General features: G+C 42.1%; 1 protein-coding gene across 1 annotated transcript in view; it reads right to left on the bottom strand.

Moving 5' to 3' along the window:
* The window catches only part of SPATA16 (spermatogenesis associated 16), a 97,155-nt gene that overhangs the window by 27,716 nt on the left and 52,200 nt on the right, over positions 1–17,239 (bottom strand). The window contains 2 exon segments of the mRNA XM_054835506.1: positions 1,236–1,383; positions 14,367–14,451. Of these exon segments, the coding sequence (XP_054691481.1) occupies positions 1,236–1,383; positions 14,367–14,451 (233 nt within the window).

The following is a 17,239-nucleotide window of genomic DNA, read 5'->3' as shown; positions in this document are numbered from 1 at the left end:
TAGATAAGTCCTCATTTTCCCTTTGAACAACCCTAAAGCTACTGCCAGAAACCCAATACACGGGTGGTCTGCAACTTGCAAAACGCGATCTAGTTTTACACTGGTTTCCTAAAGCAAAACAAAACCAAACAAAATAAGTTTACTCGTGTTAAATATTTGCACAGTTTTGTGGTAAACACTTGGTTTCCTAATTCCTATTTGTGTTTTTCAAATGGATTTTCTTTTTCTCCCCAAAGACACAATGTGTTTTCTTTTGGAAGCCTTATTTACGCGCAGAGTGCTGGGGCTCAGCAGTGCTGCATCATCTCTGATGAGCCATCATCATCTCTGACCTGGGTGTAACTCTCCCGGGGAGCGGGCAGCATCTCAGCCTTTCGGACCACCCTGCTGGAGGTGAGCTACACCTTGAGTTTGTGACACGCAGATAGAGGCTTTCCAGAACCTGACCTGAGAAATGTACTTTTCCCTTTACGTTTCTCAATCACCAACTCAAAGCTGAGCATTATCAGGGTCAGCTATGGTCCAAGTCACCAGGTTAATGATAGTAAGAAAAGCCTTTTATCCCCCTGCCTCTCTTTTGCCAAAATGCCAGCCCCATTCCTCTTGAAACAAGGCTGTGGTCACTAGAATTTAAGTGTCTGTTTACTCCAGGAGATGCTATTTGAGTTCACCCTACCGGGAGAAGACAATGGGCTCTGCAAAGCCTTTGTTCACTCTGGATCCTACTTGTCTCCAACAGGGTAAAGGAAATCTGGCTGTCTAGTCCCATCCCTGCAGCTGAGATGCTCTCAAAGGTGGTGGTCAGTCCATTAGTGCTCGTAGAAGGGAGGGTATTTTTGGAAAGCGAAGGCCCTGCTGCAGGGATGACCATCAGGGACTGATGGAAATCCACGGAGATGGGAATGAACCAGGGTCTCGCTGCCACCACGATACACTGCAAGTCTGCCTTTGAACAGCAGATTAGTTGCAATAATGAAATTCAACAACTGAAACACGAGGCTTCATGGATAAAAATATCTTTATGGGGATTTGCAGTGTAAAGTCTGTGCTTCGCCTAAGTACTGATTTCATTACCTAAACCGTGTACAATCATAGAGCACATCTCAGAAGTTAATTTTTGCCCCCAGAAGTGTAGAAATATAAAGGCTCATGCTCCAGACTCTCTCAAACTTTTTTTGTCAGCCACACACACAAACGGTATACGGTGCTTAAGAGCATGTGAAATCTGCTGTTACCTGTATATATGTGCTCCGTGTAATCAGGGTGCTTTTTAGCAAACAAGTCCTTTATCTTGTTTATTTTGTCAGCCTTGACTTCTGTCACAAATGGTGTGTACATAACCGAAAATGATTCTTCTGTAGTTATGGATCCTTCAATCATAGTCTAAAAGAGGCAAAGAAATGATACATTTCATGTTGGTTAACGGCTAGTTAAAAAAAAAAAAAAATAAAAAAAAATAATTACTTTCACAGTCATGCAAAGATAACATATTTTGGTCTTGAATATTAATTACAGGGGAATTTAAATTAGTTCCAGAAAACACTGCCTATCTATACTCAGAAAATCAATTTAATGGAGAAAGAACATTTGTAAACAGTTTTCAGTGCAGCGAGCCTATGTCTTCAATGAGGAGAAAAGTATTAGATAAATTATCTTTTAGATGAAAAGAAAAAGTAATTCCATGCTCTCTGAAGGTCACATCTTTCATCTGAGAGTTTTATTCAGTCCTTGGGAGCTGGTTAAACAATACTAAGCATTCATATTACCCCTTGAGTTGGCATGAATCAGACACTGTGTCTATACGGAATATTAGTCTTAAAATATTGCATTTAAACACCATTTGCATTAAGAGTAAAATTCACTCCTGTACAGAGGGCAACACGAAGCTTATGAACCATGTCATCCCTTAAAAATGACTCAAATGATGCATTGTGCTGTTGTTAGGCGGAGAGCTGGATTTCACACTCGGTGGACCCCAATGAACTGGTGCTGGAAGTGGCAGGAGGAGCTACCAGCCTGGAAACAGCCTTGGTTGGTACTCACATCCATCAGTCCAAGGGACGTTGAGCTGCAGTTCCTCCTCGGTTGGCGTTTGGGTAAGACTATATTCAGGGCTACTTTGGCCGCATCTGTGGCTAACAAAGATTTTGTCTTCCTGACATGGGCAACCCTTTCTGGAAACCGGGGGAACTGCAAGGCTTCATTAATGTATCTTGGCAAAAGTGTAAACGTGATTAATAGTGACAGTGCTAACGCAAGGTTAATAGAGATGGTCAGAAAGGCATGAGAGGAAAAGATACCTATTTTTAAATAGAGTGTATGAATCTCCCAGTTCACGTTATACACTGAAGTGATTCACAGAAAGTATCATCATGGGACTAGCTTGGTGTTTTATTGACAAGTCCTCACTTTTGTTCTCCAGCATATCCTCCACCCATGTCAAATTATCCAAGACATAGTGTGCCTCCGTGAGTCATTTGTGTAGCTGACAACTGCTCCCACCAACCCAGGACGGAAGGCTGAGTGCCAATCAGTTACGTATCTATGTCCTTCTCCTTAATGGCTTTAGACAACAGGTCCTCTGATATGGTCTGATGCCATTTTATTTCCATCCTGTTTATTGGTATGGGGTGTGCAGAAATACCATAGAGATGCTATAATTGCTTCGAGCAGATATTGGGATAGGCTGCCATACACACGCCCTGAGTGCTTTTACACTGGATGCTCTGCCTGGATGCCAAGGGCATCGCTGGGGATTTCTTTATATTTTAGATTACTATATTTAGTCAGCCCATTATCCTGCATTTACTGGAATGGAAGCAGTCTGGAGTGGGCAGTATTTAGCCCTGGAAAATTAACAAGCTTCAAATGTGTGTAATAGTATCATGGCCACCCGGGGCAGTAATAACTTTCCCCCCTGGTGAGGAGTTCCAGCTTTCCACAGGCACAGCCGTGTTATCCATGGTTAATGCCACAGATCTGGAGGTACCAGACCAGAAAATAGCAAGTGTGTCCTCCTGCCAAAAGCTCAGGGACCCATGAGTGGATCCGTGCCCATTCCTCCCTGCGGGAATACTTACCAGTCTGCACTGATTTGTAGGAAAGTGATTTTAGGATTTCATATTTCTATGGACTTTAATTATCTTGTTGTTCAAGGCCCTTAGTGGATCAGTAGCAAAACAATGGTACTAATCTCGCTTTCCAAGGCACGTTTTTAAAAAAAGCAGAGGCCTACTTGTTCAAGTTTTACTGAATTTCATGTGTAAATACAGGCACAGAATTAGGTCAGCCTTATTTTCTGCGAGATGCTGGGCATTCTGCTGATTTTCTAGAGGTCGGCAGCCGTTTCCTAATCTGGATTAATATGAGCATGTGAATGTGTTTTTGGTTGTATCCATACACTTCAGATTTAAAATATATGGAGTGAGGCAGCAAGATGAAAACGAGAGTAGTTGGACTAGACGAGCTCTGTATTCTGCCTGCAAAGTTCACTTTTGGCTTTATCATCCTCAAGAACAGTTCAAAGTCACACCTATAATATCTCTGCATTGCCATGTACCCATGGCTACTTTGCACAGCATGCAAATAGTGACTAGCTCTGAGGGCAATAACGGTAAAATGTCATCCAACGGGGAAAAGAATAGATCCGTAGTTCCTGGTCAATACTGCTACTGAGGGTATTATTATTACCCAAGAGCATTATTTTTCCCCAAGCTACTGACCCTGGACATAGATGCTATTTGTTTTATTATCCTCTTGGATTTTTATGGGGTAAAGTCTTTAAAGATATAAAACTTCAGCCCATAAAAACTTTGGAGGAGAAAACTTTATACGATGAAATCCCTAAGGATTTTTCTGCTTAAACCTTTATGCACTGAAGTCCATTCCCATGGACAAGCATCTGGCAACGTGTCCAGGAAACAGGGATGCCTACAGAACATCATCTGTTGTGCTGTACACCGGGCAGCTACTCCAAATACAGTCACACTGTGGAGATGATTGCAAGGGCTCCAATGGACTTTCAACAGAGTCCTTGCAGAGAGGACAGGACAACCATTTTTTCCCCATTTGTATGAGTTTTGGTGTCTTTCCATCTGGGGGAGGATGCTGTTCTGGCCTTGGGGTGGACGAAGTGTCAGGCTCTTTCATGAGTATGGGGGTAGCTGCTAAGCTGATAAAGATGATAAAGAAAGATGAATTTTTTTGCCTATACTGCAAGTGAGCTCTGCAGCAGTATCACATGGTGTTACATTCCAGCCTTCAATTCCAGCAGAGTTAGAAAAAGTGAAGTCCTTGAGATGACCTTAAACTGTAAGAAAGAGCTCTTCTGGCAATGTACAATAACGTCAAAGGCTACGATTGACACAGGTCCACTGAATTTGGTGGTTTGCCTCAGCAGCAGAGATAATCTACTGCTTCAGCAAAGATGCAAGAACTCGCTCAAGAAGAGGCTGCAGAGTAATCCGATGATAGGGAAGGTTTCTTTTTGTGGTTGTGGGACTGACTCATGCTCTGCTATGTCAGAGGTTTATATCCCTGTTTTGGAAGCGTGGGGAATCAGAGAAAGTCTGCAGAGAAACCATCTGGAGACAAAGTGTCTCAAGGAGTATTTATATTGTCAGCACTTCTATTAAAATGCCAATGAATTCTTTCATGAAACAGAAGCATTCACAAGGTTTGAAGGATGAACATGGCTAGCATGACAATTAAAAAGCCAAAAGATATTTCTAAACAACAAACTTTGTTTTGATCAAGGGTTTAAACATATATTTGACCCAACACCACATACTCTTCTTCTCTGAGCACCTTGGCTCTGCAATATCCTTACGTTCTACTGTATCTAGTAATGTTACATTTCACACACCTTTCAATAAAACTTAAACTTTAGCCTAAACAATCTTATATTGTCCCTTCAACACCCACTAAAATTCGGTTACGAGCTCAAGTGAATAGGTAGACGCACAAGAAACAAAGCTTTCCCATGCCAACTTTTGATGGCAAATGATATAACTACTTCAATATTTTTATGAAGCTCTTGCCATTTTGCCTGCTTAGAGCAGACATAGAAGAAGAAAAATGGCACTGTAGCAGCAAATTCCTCATAAAAGTGACAGTAGCTTTCCCTGCTACAGACCCTAACCTTAATCCTCTTTAACTACAGAAAGGTTTAATTTGGAAAATCCAATTATCTTGACATCTAGAATTAGCCAAAAATTTAGATATCTTTCTAGTGCCTTATCTTGCAGCTGCAGTGCACACTCAGCCACTGTCTCATTTACAGTACAGCAGGAACTGATGCTTTTATTGATGATTTTTATTAATGCAATGATATCAGTCAGGGTAAAGCCATTAGCCTCTTCTATGAACTGCTTCCACTCTTGGGCTGGTAGTTAGAATTATGGGTGCACTGCAGTGCAACCTATGTGCTTTTCTCTATATCTTTCCGACCATAAAGAAGTATCTGGCAGCCCTGCCACTAAGTCTGTTGCTGTTGTGATATGAATATCTTCTCACCAACATGATCTTCTTACATATTTTTTTTTCCTGCAGGAAAAATAAGTAGACAGAATGCCAGAGCATATCCTTTTCTCAATATGTTTATGGTATGAATAAATCATGTATTATACAATAGATGAGAACTTTCTGCTTATCTGCCATGTAATGCCTCCCCATTAATGTAGGTCACATCAAATACCAGCTTATTTAGGTTCTTAAGTTATTAACGTATTTAAGGCTCTGCGAGTTATTTTGCATGCAGTCTATTTTGAAAGCGGATTTGCAGAGCGCCACAGCGATAGATCCGCGTATTCTGCTGACTTCTGAAAGGCAGAGGCAGATGTATTGCAGATGGGTTACCTTAGGCTTCAAGATCTGTTTGATACTCCAATAAGTATCTCTTTATGTTTGGGGAGAAAAGAAATCCATGCTTTATATCCTTCCAGTGAGATCACTATCCATTAAAGAAAAACCCCGGAATACACAGAGTACGGAAAAGGCTGGAGGCTGCTCTTGAAACGCTCTGTTCGTGATGCCAGCGGGTGGGAAAGCAGGGATTGAGCAGGAATGTGGGAATACAACTCTAGTTTGGGGAAGCTCTCTGCCCACAAGCCCATTCTCTGGTCTCACACGCTCACGTGCACGGAGAGTGCCACAGGAGTCCTCAGCTCTTGTATCGCTTGCCACCAACTGAGAATCTTAAAATTTAACCCCAGCACAGGGGTAAACATGAAGGATTTCAGTGTTTCTTTGCTATAGTGGAGAAACTCTGACGCCAATGAAACAGAGACTGTATTTGCTTCGTGAGGCTGATTCAGAGCCCTGACAAGGTGAGCCCTTGTTACTGCTCCAATTATGGTTTGTTGCCATCGGTAGCTACCGTGCACATCGGTACTGAGCAGGAGCTCTAGCTCCAAGCGTCCCTGTGGAGGTGGCTCCTGGCCTGGGCCACCTACCCCTGCCCCAGCTGGGACCTCATGACTCCCCGAGATGCTGCGGTGCTCCAGCGGAGCGAGCCGAGCTCCCGTGGACAGTCAGCGTGACCGACGTGCCGTGCCGGCAGGCTCTCGGCCGCACGGCTAGCTGCGGTGCAGACACGCTTCCGTGGCATGCTGACAGAGACAGACATAAATCTGCAACGAGGCAGTGGTGTAGTGGATGCAAACATCAAAGAATGGCCCCCGTGAACGGGCCAGTTATCCTCTACGTGAAGCTATTGGCCAAAACCACAGCTTTTAACCAGTTTTGTTAATATTGCTCCTTTCTTAAGGATAAGAGAGTTTTCATGGTGAGAAATACCCTAATCCCAATAAGGCAATTCGCTGTGACTTCTCTGAGCAGCAGGACTGCCCTTCCCGTGCTGGGAGAAGCCTTTCTCCATCACAAGTCCTCAGCAGCTGTCGGGTCAGCTCCGCATGGCTCCCACTCTGTCAGGAATGGGTCGCAGCTTAAACAGCAGGGTTTTTTTTGTGAAAAGGGATTATAAACTGCGCTCAGCTGAACAGCTTTGGTAGCCTGGGCTCAGAGAGACATCTTAACTCAGGCAGAGCCAAAGGTTGAGCATCGCTGAGTGCTTTACGTGAATGTAGTCAGACCCCCTGGCCAACACCTGGATGCTGCATCCATCTGGTGATTCAGGCAAGTGCTTGAGACACAGGGAGTGACCCTGGCAAGGAAATGTTCCTGGGACAAATGTGGGATACTTGCTGTTGGGGATTTTTAGGGCTTTTAGCCCAAAAAGAGAAAATAAAAGGGAAAAGAAGAAAAGGAAACTAAAATGCAGAAACTAACTGAAGGAGATGTCAGTCCTTCCTAGAACTGAGCTCAACATCTTTTGGGAACTTGACTTAAATGTGAAGAGATGAATCAGACAGCCAGCGATGGTGACTGATGTGGTTAGCCTGTAAAATGGACAGCACTGTTCAAAGGGGCAGCAAAAAAATCATGCCTGAGTCATTGCAATAGCAAACTACTTTATGTGGCTGAATGGCGGCTAATTTAGTAGAAGACAAGTTGACTGTATATAGAGATGTTTCTGAAAAGTGACTTTATCTCCTTTTGTGTGATGTCCTCCGTAGTTCTTCAAGAGCAGATGTGCAGATGGAAAGCCACATAACCAGTAATGATCCTAGCAACAGCACAAACCTCTGCCTGTAGCTTCATCTCCCCGAAGAAAGGAGATGGTATACAAAGGAAGGGAAGACGATAATGAATGTGTAACTTCTTAAGGACCTTTGCAAATCGAGGCAACAATAAGGCCCTGAGAACAGCACAAAATGGCTGGTTTTCTATGCTGATTTCTCAGGTTTCTTTTGTAAATCTTAAAGGTCTGCTTTGCAACCCAGTAAAAGCCAGAACGAATTGAAAATTCTACTTGGGAAATATGCACATTACTTTTGAGCTGCCCTGTAGGGGTTTTTAAATGGTCTGGAGCTTTGCTGGCCAGGTTGTTCCTGTTGAGCATCTTTGAGGCATGATTTATGGGCCTCTGTTAACAATTAAAACCCTAATTGGGTTCGTGTTTTGCTTCATTTTGGGATTTAAACAGCTACCAACTACAGCAAGGTGTGTGTTGCCTGTTACATTCAGCTAATATTAAATAAATCCATCTTTACTGAAATTAGAGACAATTAATCCATCTGTTTTAATAATTGTGACATTTAAACTAATAACTTCTCTTAGCATGATTCAAGCAACAGTTATTCTACCATGAAAGATCTGGTACTAGAAAAATAGAAGTAGGTAGAAAATATGTGGAGGTAGATATTATTAAAGAAGAAAGAATACAAGAAAAATGTTAAATTCTTTGGTTTTGTACATGCAGAATTGTTTCTGGAATGGAAATATCAGCAATAACAGCAGCAATAAAAAGCTTCCAAATCAGTATCAACATGATAGAAACTCTCTGCTATGTTATTTTCCTTCTCAATCCAGTTTTCAATTACTCCATATTTTTACTAGTGTACCTGAGAGCAGAATGAAGCTGATTTTTGCAGCTGGGAGTTATGTCTTACAAATAGTGGATTCCAAAGCCAAACTGGTGTGAATCCCTGCATTGGCATACACAGGAAGAGGCCCATTCTGCTCTGAAAAAAGGTTAATAATTTTAATTTTAACAAGTTGCTTCAGCCATGATGCAATGAGAACATAGGAAACCCACAAACTTGTGAGAAGCTGTGCTCAGATCATCTGCATACCAGTGCAGTGTCCTAAGAACCAACTGGTCTTCCTGTTTATGGGCCAAATTCTTTTTGTTCTTCTAATGTGCATGATGAAGAAAATATTTACATCCCAATTTTCCACCAGAAAATGAAAAGCTCAGTGCTTCAAGGCAAGTGTTGTCCTTCAAAACGGCCATAGATACAGAAAATGGAGGATTACCTATCAGTTTTTATGAAGAGGGTTAAGAGAAATGTTCTTTCTTTTCTGACAGGAGAAAATTCAAAAATTAAAGGAGCAACAAGCTCCATAGACCTCTGAGACAATGTAGAGTTACACACATTAGGCACTTAGGTCTGGCTGTACACACACAGTCATTGACCTCAATGGGATTTTCCCCAGATTTGATTAAAAAAAGGACTTCTCTGCAGTAAAGTGTGGCACAGCACGATCTGCTAAAATAGCCTCCGGAATTAATGAGAAATACATTTTCTCAGTGATACGATGTCCATTCTGCCCAGAGAGGCTTCCTGTCAGCTCCTATCAGTCATTCCATTAGGAGAATAGCAAAACATCCCTGCCGTTGCCAGCTTGGAAACCTCACGCTCCATAGCAGGATACAGGTCAAGCCTGAGCACGCAGGACTGCTGATGGGCATCGTCACCAGCTGAGACTGCAGAGGAGGTTTTGGCTACCAAGATCTTTTTCCTTTTAACTTTCTTGCCTTGGATCATCACCCTGTAAGGTGTGAGATAAAGCTGAGCTCCAAAGGAGTTGACAGCGTTCATCACTGCACCGTAGGTGTTCAGCCACCTTGCAGGGCTGGGTTATCATTTGCTTTATTGTGCGATGTGTGTATTTGAAATGGAAGCACCTGATGTTCGTAACAGCAACAAGAGAGCAAAACGAATGCCTGAATACTCAAACCTCCATGTGAGCCAACGCATGTGCTACTGGAAGCTTTCTCTGTGATGCTGAGTTTAGTTGACAGAAATATTGTCAGAAACACAAGTTCGTGAGCTCTGTGTGCAGCAATCGCAGAGCCAGTATTGTCAATGTGCTAAGAGCATCTCTGTGACGGCTGCAATCTTGGCCAAAACATTGGGGTTGAACTGGAACTAAAGCTAAAAGCCCAGTTTACTCCAGTGCAAATGAAAGGTCTCCATTTGAGCTGTAGCAAATACACATTGGCTACATTATGGAATTAAGGCTTTTAGTACAGATGGTTATGGAAGCACACAGATACGAACCTACCAGCTTTGAAATGCCGTCCCGGGGTTCTGCTGGTTTCTGCAATGCATGCGTTGCTGGTGCGATGGCACTTAGTGTGAGACTGTGGCTAGATGGGATTGACTTTGGAGATAAGTGCTTAACGGGTGCTAGAGCCGAACCTTCAGTATAAAATAGGCCACATGGTTTTCACAATGGAATAATAAAAGCAATTAAATTTATAGCGTGCTAGTGAGTTAAGCCTGAGATGTTTATAAATTAGGTAATAAAGGCACTTTATACTGAGATGTCTGTGCCAGATAGTGGTGAAATCAGGCTGTGACTTCGAGATATTTACAAAGTTCATGTTCAATAACGTCAGTCATTTTTGACATTGTAGTATGGGTGTGATATATTTTTACTCATGGAATGAAACATCCAGCTTATATCGCACAGTGGAAATAGTTGACAAAGGCGTGAGTAAAACTGGACAGTTTGGAGAGGGACTCTTTCTATGGGGTGAAATATCTCAAGTCTATTGTTTGTTTTGCTATTACCAGCTGAGAAATTGCATTGCTGACAATAAATGCTAGGGAGCTTATCTGACTAGCAATAAGTAAGTTTAAACTTTTGTCTTGCTGCTACCACTCTAAAGATATCTACCATAATACATTTAATAACTTTCACATTATTATTTATTGTGATGAACTCTAATTAACTCGCCTATTTTTAATCTAACAGCCAATACACAAATCATCCAGTGCATATTCTGCAATGAGTTATGAAAAAAAGCCCATCCATTTGATTATATGTTAACTTAGAATGTATATTTTCAATCCATGGAGTAAAATATTTGAACAGAGAAAAAGGCCCAACTTACTGAATAATATTATCCATTGCAAATTACTTTTTCTCCTCTCATCAGCATTATACCTTTATCTCATAGTGGAATGGAAGGTGGGTATTAATATTCAAAACCAACACAGGGCATTAGATATTACATATCACTGTACAGAAGATCCAGAAATAGATGATTTACTTTAAAGGGGATAATCAAAGAAAGCTAATCAAAAAGCTAATCAAAAAGAATATTTAAAGTTGCCTTGATCATGATCCATAGGTATGTATACAGAGAGAAGACAACAGGTGCTAAAGAAAGGATCTTTAAGCTTTCAGAGGTGAATGCATCATACAAAGTGCTGGGAGTTTGGACTGGACAAGTAAGATCCCAGTTTGTAAACTGGGGAAGAAACAGGGGACAACCATGCAACAAATCATCTTTTAGATGGGCTACAGTAAATATTCTATTATTAAGCTGTTTAAATGGGAATTGGATAACTTTCTCAAACCCAGTCTCTGCTTCACCTCTTTTGGTACCAGTGCAGGAAGGTAAGGGTGAAATTCTGCAGTGCTTTTCTGCAGGAAATCAGATAATTCATCACTATGAGCCCATCTGGCCTTAAAAATCTGACAGTGCAAACCTTGCAGTGTGCCTAAGCGGAGGTACACAGTCACATGGAGCAGATGACTGCTGAAGAAAAAATATGTAAAGGGCAATAATGAGGAGGGGAGCGACTTGCGGCTGTTTTAAGAAGAGGTTTGAAGGAAGAGGACTCCTGGCAGTTGATGTCCGGGATAGACGAAGTTCAAAGGAAAGTATAAAACCAAAACTAGGAAAGAAAACCAAAGGAGATACAAGATAAAGACTGCTCTGAGCATGAGGAATAGATCAGGAGAGAAAAAACAGTGATTTAGAAGTAGGATAAATAATAAAGAGCTTTACAGATGTGAATTAAGGGCCTGAATTTTTTGCAGTAAAGACGTCAGCTGAAGGATTCGAGTGGTCTGCACAACGTTTTGAAGCTACGAAAGAAGTAGAAGACAGGCTGTGAGGAGGAAAAGCCTTTTCCAGCAGTTAAAAGAATCATGAAAAGAAGAAACAAAAGTCGGCAATGACACACCAGAAGATTATATACATGACCTACTGATCAAAGCAGAGACTGACATCTCTAATCTAAAAATCTTTCTTCACTAAAGTAAAAAACAAACCGTCCTGTTCACTATTTATTCCCTTCCTCCTCAGAAAATTTTGCTCACGGTTGTGAGCCAACACTAGCGAGTTCTGGGGCAGAGGAGTAGTTTAGCAAGAAACGCGTGCATCAATAGCTGTTGCTTTGGTTACAAAGGCACATGAGCATGTACAGTCGTGACAAGTTATTTTCAGCTTTACACCGTGAAATAGAGAGAATATTAATAAAAAAGATTATGTTACCTCTGCTTGGTCTCTCCGTGGTGGAAAGTCCCAGTGCAGTGTCATATGCTACATCATAGTGCATCATTGTTGCTGTGTGCACTGGTGACATTGAAGTCACCCCTGATGCTGAGTGCACGGAACTCATCAGCTCGGGAAGAAAAGGTTGTTGCTGGTGCTGGGATATATCTTCATGAACAGCGTTTCTTAAGTGCTAGCTATTAACTTGAGTGGGAGCGGTACTGGGCACCCAGCTGCCTTTGCTGCGTGTGTGTCAGCATATAGATACCGCTGAATCCTTCGCCTAGCCCACGCTAAGGCATACGCACAAAAGGCACAAAATTGCAGAGCAATCTATGTCTCCCAGTGAAAATCAAGCACGGTGGGGGATCAAACAAATGGTTAGATCTCTACTGACATTTCAAAGCTTCTGCAGACAAAGGTGACAGCAGCTCAGGTTCAGGGGAAAGGCAGAGCGGGAGTGGGAACGGGGCACAAACAGCGTGGTGGTGCCTCGTGGTACCACGGGGGGCCAGGGTGGCCCACGTATGGACTCTGCGTCAGGAAGAGAAATGAGCTGTGAGCTCTGGACGGAAGCAGAGATGAACCAGAGTCCTACCACGGCCAAAATACTTTTGTATGATGGTGCTAATATTGTGTGATGGCACTAATGGCTGGAAGCGATTTAGTAGCCCCACTTCTGGTCTGGTTCATTCCCACCATAGGCCAACCACAGCTTCTGATTTAGTCTCTGCGAGGAGGCATCGTGATGAATTGTGTCCTTCATGGCAGTTTTTTGGCCTTGTTACATAGCAGGACAGTCTGAACCCCCGGGGGAAAGGACAGCTATGACAGCTCCTCCTTTAAAGGTTTATTCTTTGAAGCTTCATGTCCATGACATCAAGAAGGGAAGTCAATGGATACCAGTGTTAAGAGACAAAAAAAGACATTCCATTCGAAGAAATGACCCCTTCATAAAACCTGTTTGTGAACTCAAGATTTTAAACGAGTCTGACCCAGTGGGGAAAAAAATCAAACTGTTCTGTACAGAAGAAATTCTCTGCTGGAAAGCATATAAGAAAGTTCACAGGCACTGCAAACACTAGCCCAGTGGGTAATTCTCTGAATGAGATGCACTTTGCACTCACAGCGGTACTGAAATTCAGCAGCTCCCAGGACTGAGATTTATTCCATTTTACCAATAAGAATGCAACTAATAATAGTTTTTAAAAGGCAAAATTTACCGTGTGAGTGAAGGTAAAAGACCAGATTCTGATCTTTATTACTCTGGCTTACGTTAGATATATTTTGCACCACTTCACGTAACGTACAGATGTCACAGATGTTCTCACAGAATAAACCCCAAATAGATGAGATCAGAATCAGACTCTGAAATTTTATCTCAAGGGACATCTATTGTTTATACTATCATTACATTCCTTGTATGGACAAGGAGGACCCGAGGGCCAGGTCACTCTGGGAGGCAGAAGGGTTGTTTTTTTTTTTTTGAGGCCCACACGCTGCAGTCCCTCTGAAATGCACTTTGGTTGCACTGAAACTGGGGCTGTGAAGGCTGGGACACCACAGCCAGTGATAAAATCCTGTGGCAATAAGCCTTTCCCAGCAAAGGATCTAGCATCCATTCACCTCCAAGTGTGTGAGAGCTCTCCTCCGAGCAGAAGGGGGTACCCTTAAACTTAAATTTGTGCTGATGTGGCTGAACAGCCATCTCAGATAAGTATCACTCGAGAGATGAGTCTCATTGAAGTCAATGGTCTACTCCCCACATAAGTAATCTTCGTAGACCAGGGTCTTACCTAGCCATCCTTCACAGAGCACTTTAGGCTCCTCTGAGACCATTCGTTACAGTCATTTTTTTCTCCCCTTCCAGTTGAAGAGTTTGGAAAGGTGTCAGAGGATTAGTATCATGCAAATTGCGAAAGGAAAGTGTCACTAAGGTAGGAAGACTTCACAAAAAAATAGCTTAGGGGACTATGCAGTATCCAGAATTAAATTTTATAGCAGTCCATAAAATTGAAGTATGAGCCAAGGGTTAACAACCTTGAATTTTGCCCTTAAAATTAGTCCAAGAAAATCTACTTCATTATAAATATGGTAGTACTATATAGTGTCCTGTTGATTGATATGCCCAAGAGCTACCTTTGTCGGCAGTCTTTTAAGCAGTAATCCTTCATTTTGGTCTTAATAGTGAGATGGGCACCTCCTTCCTCATTGGGCTATCAATTTTTACCTGCCAATACAGTTTGATGAGCTTGCTTATACGCTGCTCAGTGCCTCCTGTCAGCCAGTACATATAGTCAGCAATCATGGCGCTCCTGATGACAAAAGCAGAATAAATGAGTGTACAGGGAGAGAAGAATGTATATAGCAGTATGTAAAGGAGGTGATACTAAAAGAGTGTAACATGAGGTTTGTATCAAAAGATTACACATAACTCTCAGTCTTTGTCCAACTTTAAGACAAGCATTAGTAAACATTTTTTAGCTAGTTAAACTATCTGCCAGCAAACAACCCTACATTTTCGTTTAATAGCTTTTCCATATTTTAATCTGAGCAAATATTTAATGGCTGCTACACAATATTTTAGTCTGCCTTTTCTTTATTTTTTTGCTTTAAAGTATTTGTAGGTAAAATATCTTACATGTAAGCACATCTCTTCTAGCACAGCATCAACACGTATAACTCCCTGTAGCTTGGCAGTCTGAGAATATCACTTGTCTATGGCAAACACAGATCTAGTTCACCTTTGATTAAACTATATCTTAAAAAAAACCCTAAACCAAAAGTAATCAGCTATCTTGCTACCTAATTGAGTATGCTTTAGTACTCCCACTGTCTGTGACAATCATTGCATTACTCTTTCTAGACTGAGGGATATTAAAAAACTATTGTGCAATGGATATTAATGCAGAGTCTTAACAGACTTGAGAAAATCAGTTTGCTTTTATGGCTGCCTCTCCACGCTGCTCTCCGTTTCCTTTCCTCTAGAGATTCCAAATCCAATTAAATGTGACTAGATGTAATTCCAAATTGTCACTTTAGTCAATTAAACATATAATAATCTTGTGTACCTAATTACTAGCACCAAAAGTTTATTTGTTGATGTAGTGCTATCAATGTGTACTTCTGCATGTTTCCCTTATCATTGCCTATATATTAATTGTGCTTTGACATTACTGTAAATTGAATTTGAAATTTCCCCCTAGTTAAAAGAGTCTCACAAACAGTAATCCCATTCCTGTTGTAATACCCTTTCAGAATGTACTTTCCAAGGCCGTATTATGTTCTTAATGAGATATAACCAAAAATACATGGATTTAACAATAAACATTTCAAAGCAGGCCCAGTATCAGGAGGTAACATATTGTTACAAACAGGAACTAAATCTTCCCTTAGATGTTCTCGTACAGCTCCCATTAATTTCACTGGGAGAAAAGCAATTCAGTAGGATCCATGGATTTCTGCATAAGGACTGGATTTAGCCATAAGCTTTATCCAATGCTCATTCAAATCATTGGCAAAAATCCTCTTGACTGCACTAGAACAAAGAGCAGTTTCTAATTGAACATCGTTAGCTCAGCCGGTGCAGGACGAACAAAGGATTAAATCCTCATTGCCATGAAAATCGTTGGCAAAACTCTCATCGACTCCAAACGGTGCCATGGTTTAATCCCAGGAATGACATATGGACCTTATGGATGAAACAGAGAAGGTGAGCAAAGCATCCGACACTGCCTGCTTGACCCAATGCTGGTGGTGGTTTTGGGGAAAGACGCTCACAGTGTCCTGAGGTGTAAAAGGGAAATAAGCACATGGCAAAAAATGGGGGAAGACAAATTTGTCATGTTATTCTGTACCTTTGGTCTACGAAGCTTCCAGCTCTGGTGGCAGCGGCAGTAGCTGGTACTCCAGTCCCTAGCAGTGTACGCAAGTGGTGGTGGCCTCCTGCGGCCACCTCCTCAGAAAGTAGGGACTTTCAGTCTAGATTTAGAGCAATTCTCAAGCACGAAAGCCTTGTCTATTTTGGAATGAAAGGACATTTGCAAGTGGTTATTTACAGTTTGGGTTCCTATAGATATAGTGGCCCCCCAGTGCTGTCATTTCGAAGATGAAAACTGGCAAATCCTTAACCCCGAGCATCACTCTGTTGCTGCTGCCACTGCGGGACTGCTGCCACAGGTGGAACGCGATCGGTCGGGTACATGGACACTGTCAGCCTGCTTTGCCATCCCTACTGCAGGCCAAGTAAGGATCCATCCCACTGGCAGCACAACACGACGTTCAGTTTGTGACCTCCCACTCCTTGGTGGCAGCTACTGCTTTCTTCTCCCAGCGTGGCACTGCTATCAAAGGTGGAGATGTGTGCAGAGCCCTGGACAAATCTGGAATCAATTCTCAGACAAATCGCTTCATCTTTCTGTTTCTCAGCATCAGCTGTAAAATGGGGCCGATCACATTTGGCTGATTTACCTATTTGGTGTGCGAGTCCTCCTGGCACAATCTTTTCCTAATTCTTCGCAGCGCGCTCAGCACAATGTCGCTCTGATCATGGCAGAGGTCTCCAGGCATTGCTGCACTCCTGACAAACGCCTTTCCTCTTTATTCTTCCTTCTTAATTTGTTCTTATTTAAATAATCAGAAGCACACTTACATTTCAAGCATTCGTGTTTAGTTTTTCAACATCTGCTTCTATCCCAGCTAGACTTCTGCCGTGCATTACATCAGGAACGGCAGGGCACACACATAAAACCCCTCCGAGCCTTTCAAGTGCCTCCATCCCAATTTTACTTCTCAGTTCCTCAGCCATCAGAGAGCACACACAGGTCAGGACCGATGCTTGCTACTGTGACCTCGAGGCTTACGAGGGACTTAAAAAATTCTGCTTTCAAAAGAAACACGAGCATTAAGGCTCTGTGTGGATGGCCTATGTCCACCCCCAAATGTGCCCAAGTCAGAGAGTTTTCTTTGAAGGCCTCCAAGGCTCAACTCACAGAACCAAAGTGACACATGCAAGAGGAAACTATGAATTTCCATATGCAGGGACGGAGGTGAAATTATGCTGTCTGAATACGGTTACAGGGCACTGAAAAGTATTTAGGGACC

Source organism: Grus americana, chromosome 9 (assembly GCF_028858705.1).
Source record: "Grus americana isolate bGruAme1 chromosome 9, bGruAme1.mat, whole genome shotgun sequence".
Classification (NCBI taxonomy): Eukaryota; Metazoa; Chordata; class Aves; order Gruiformes; family Gruidae; genus Grus; species Grus americana.
This window is presented reverse-complemented; position numbering and strand designations above follow the sequence as displayed.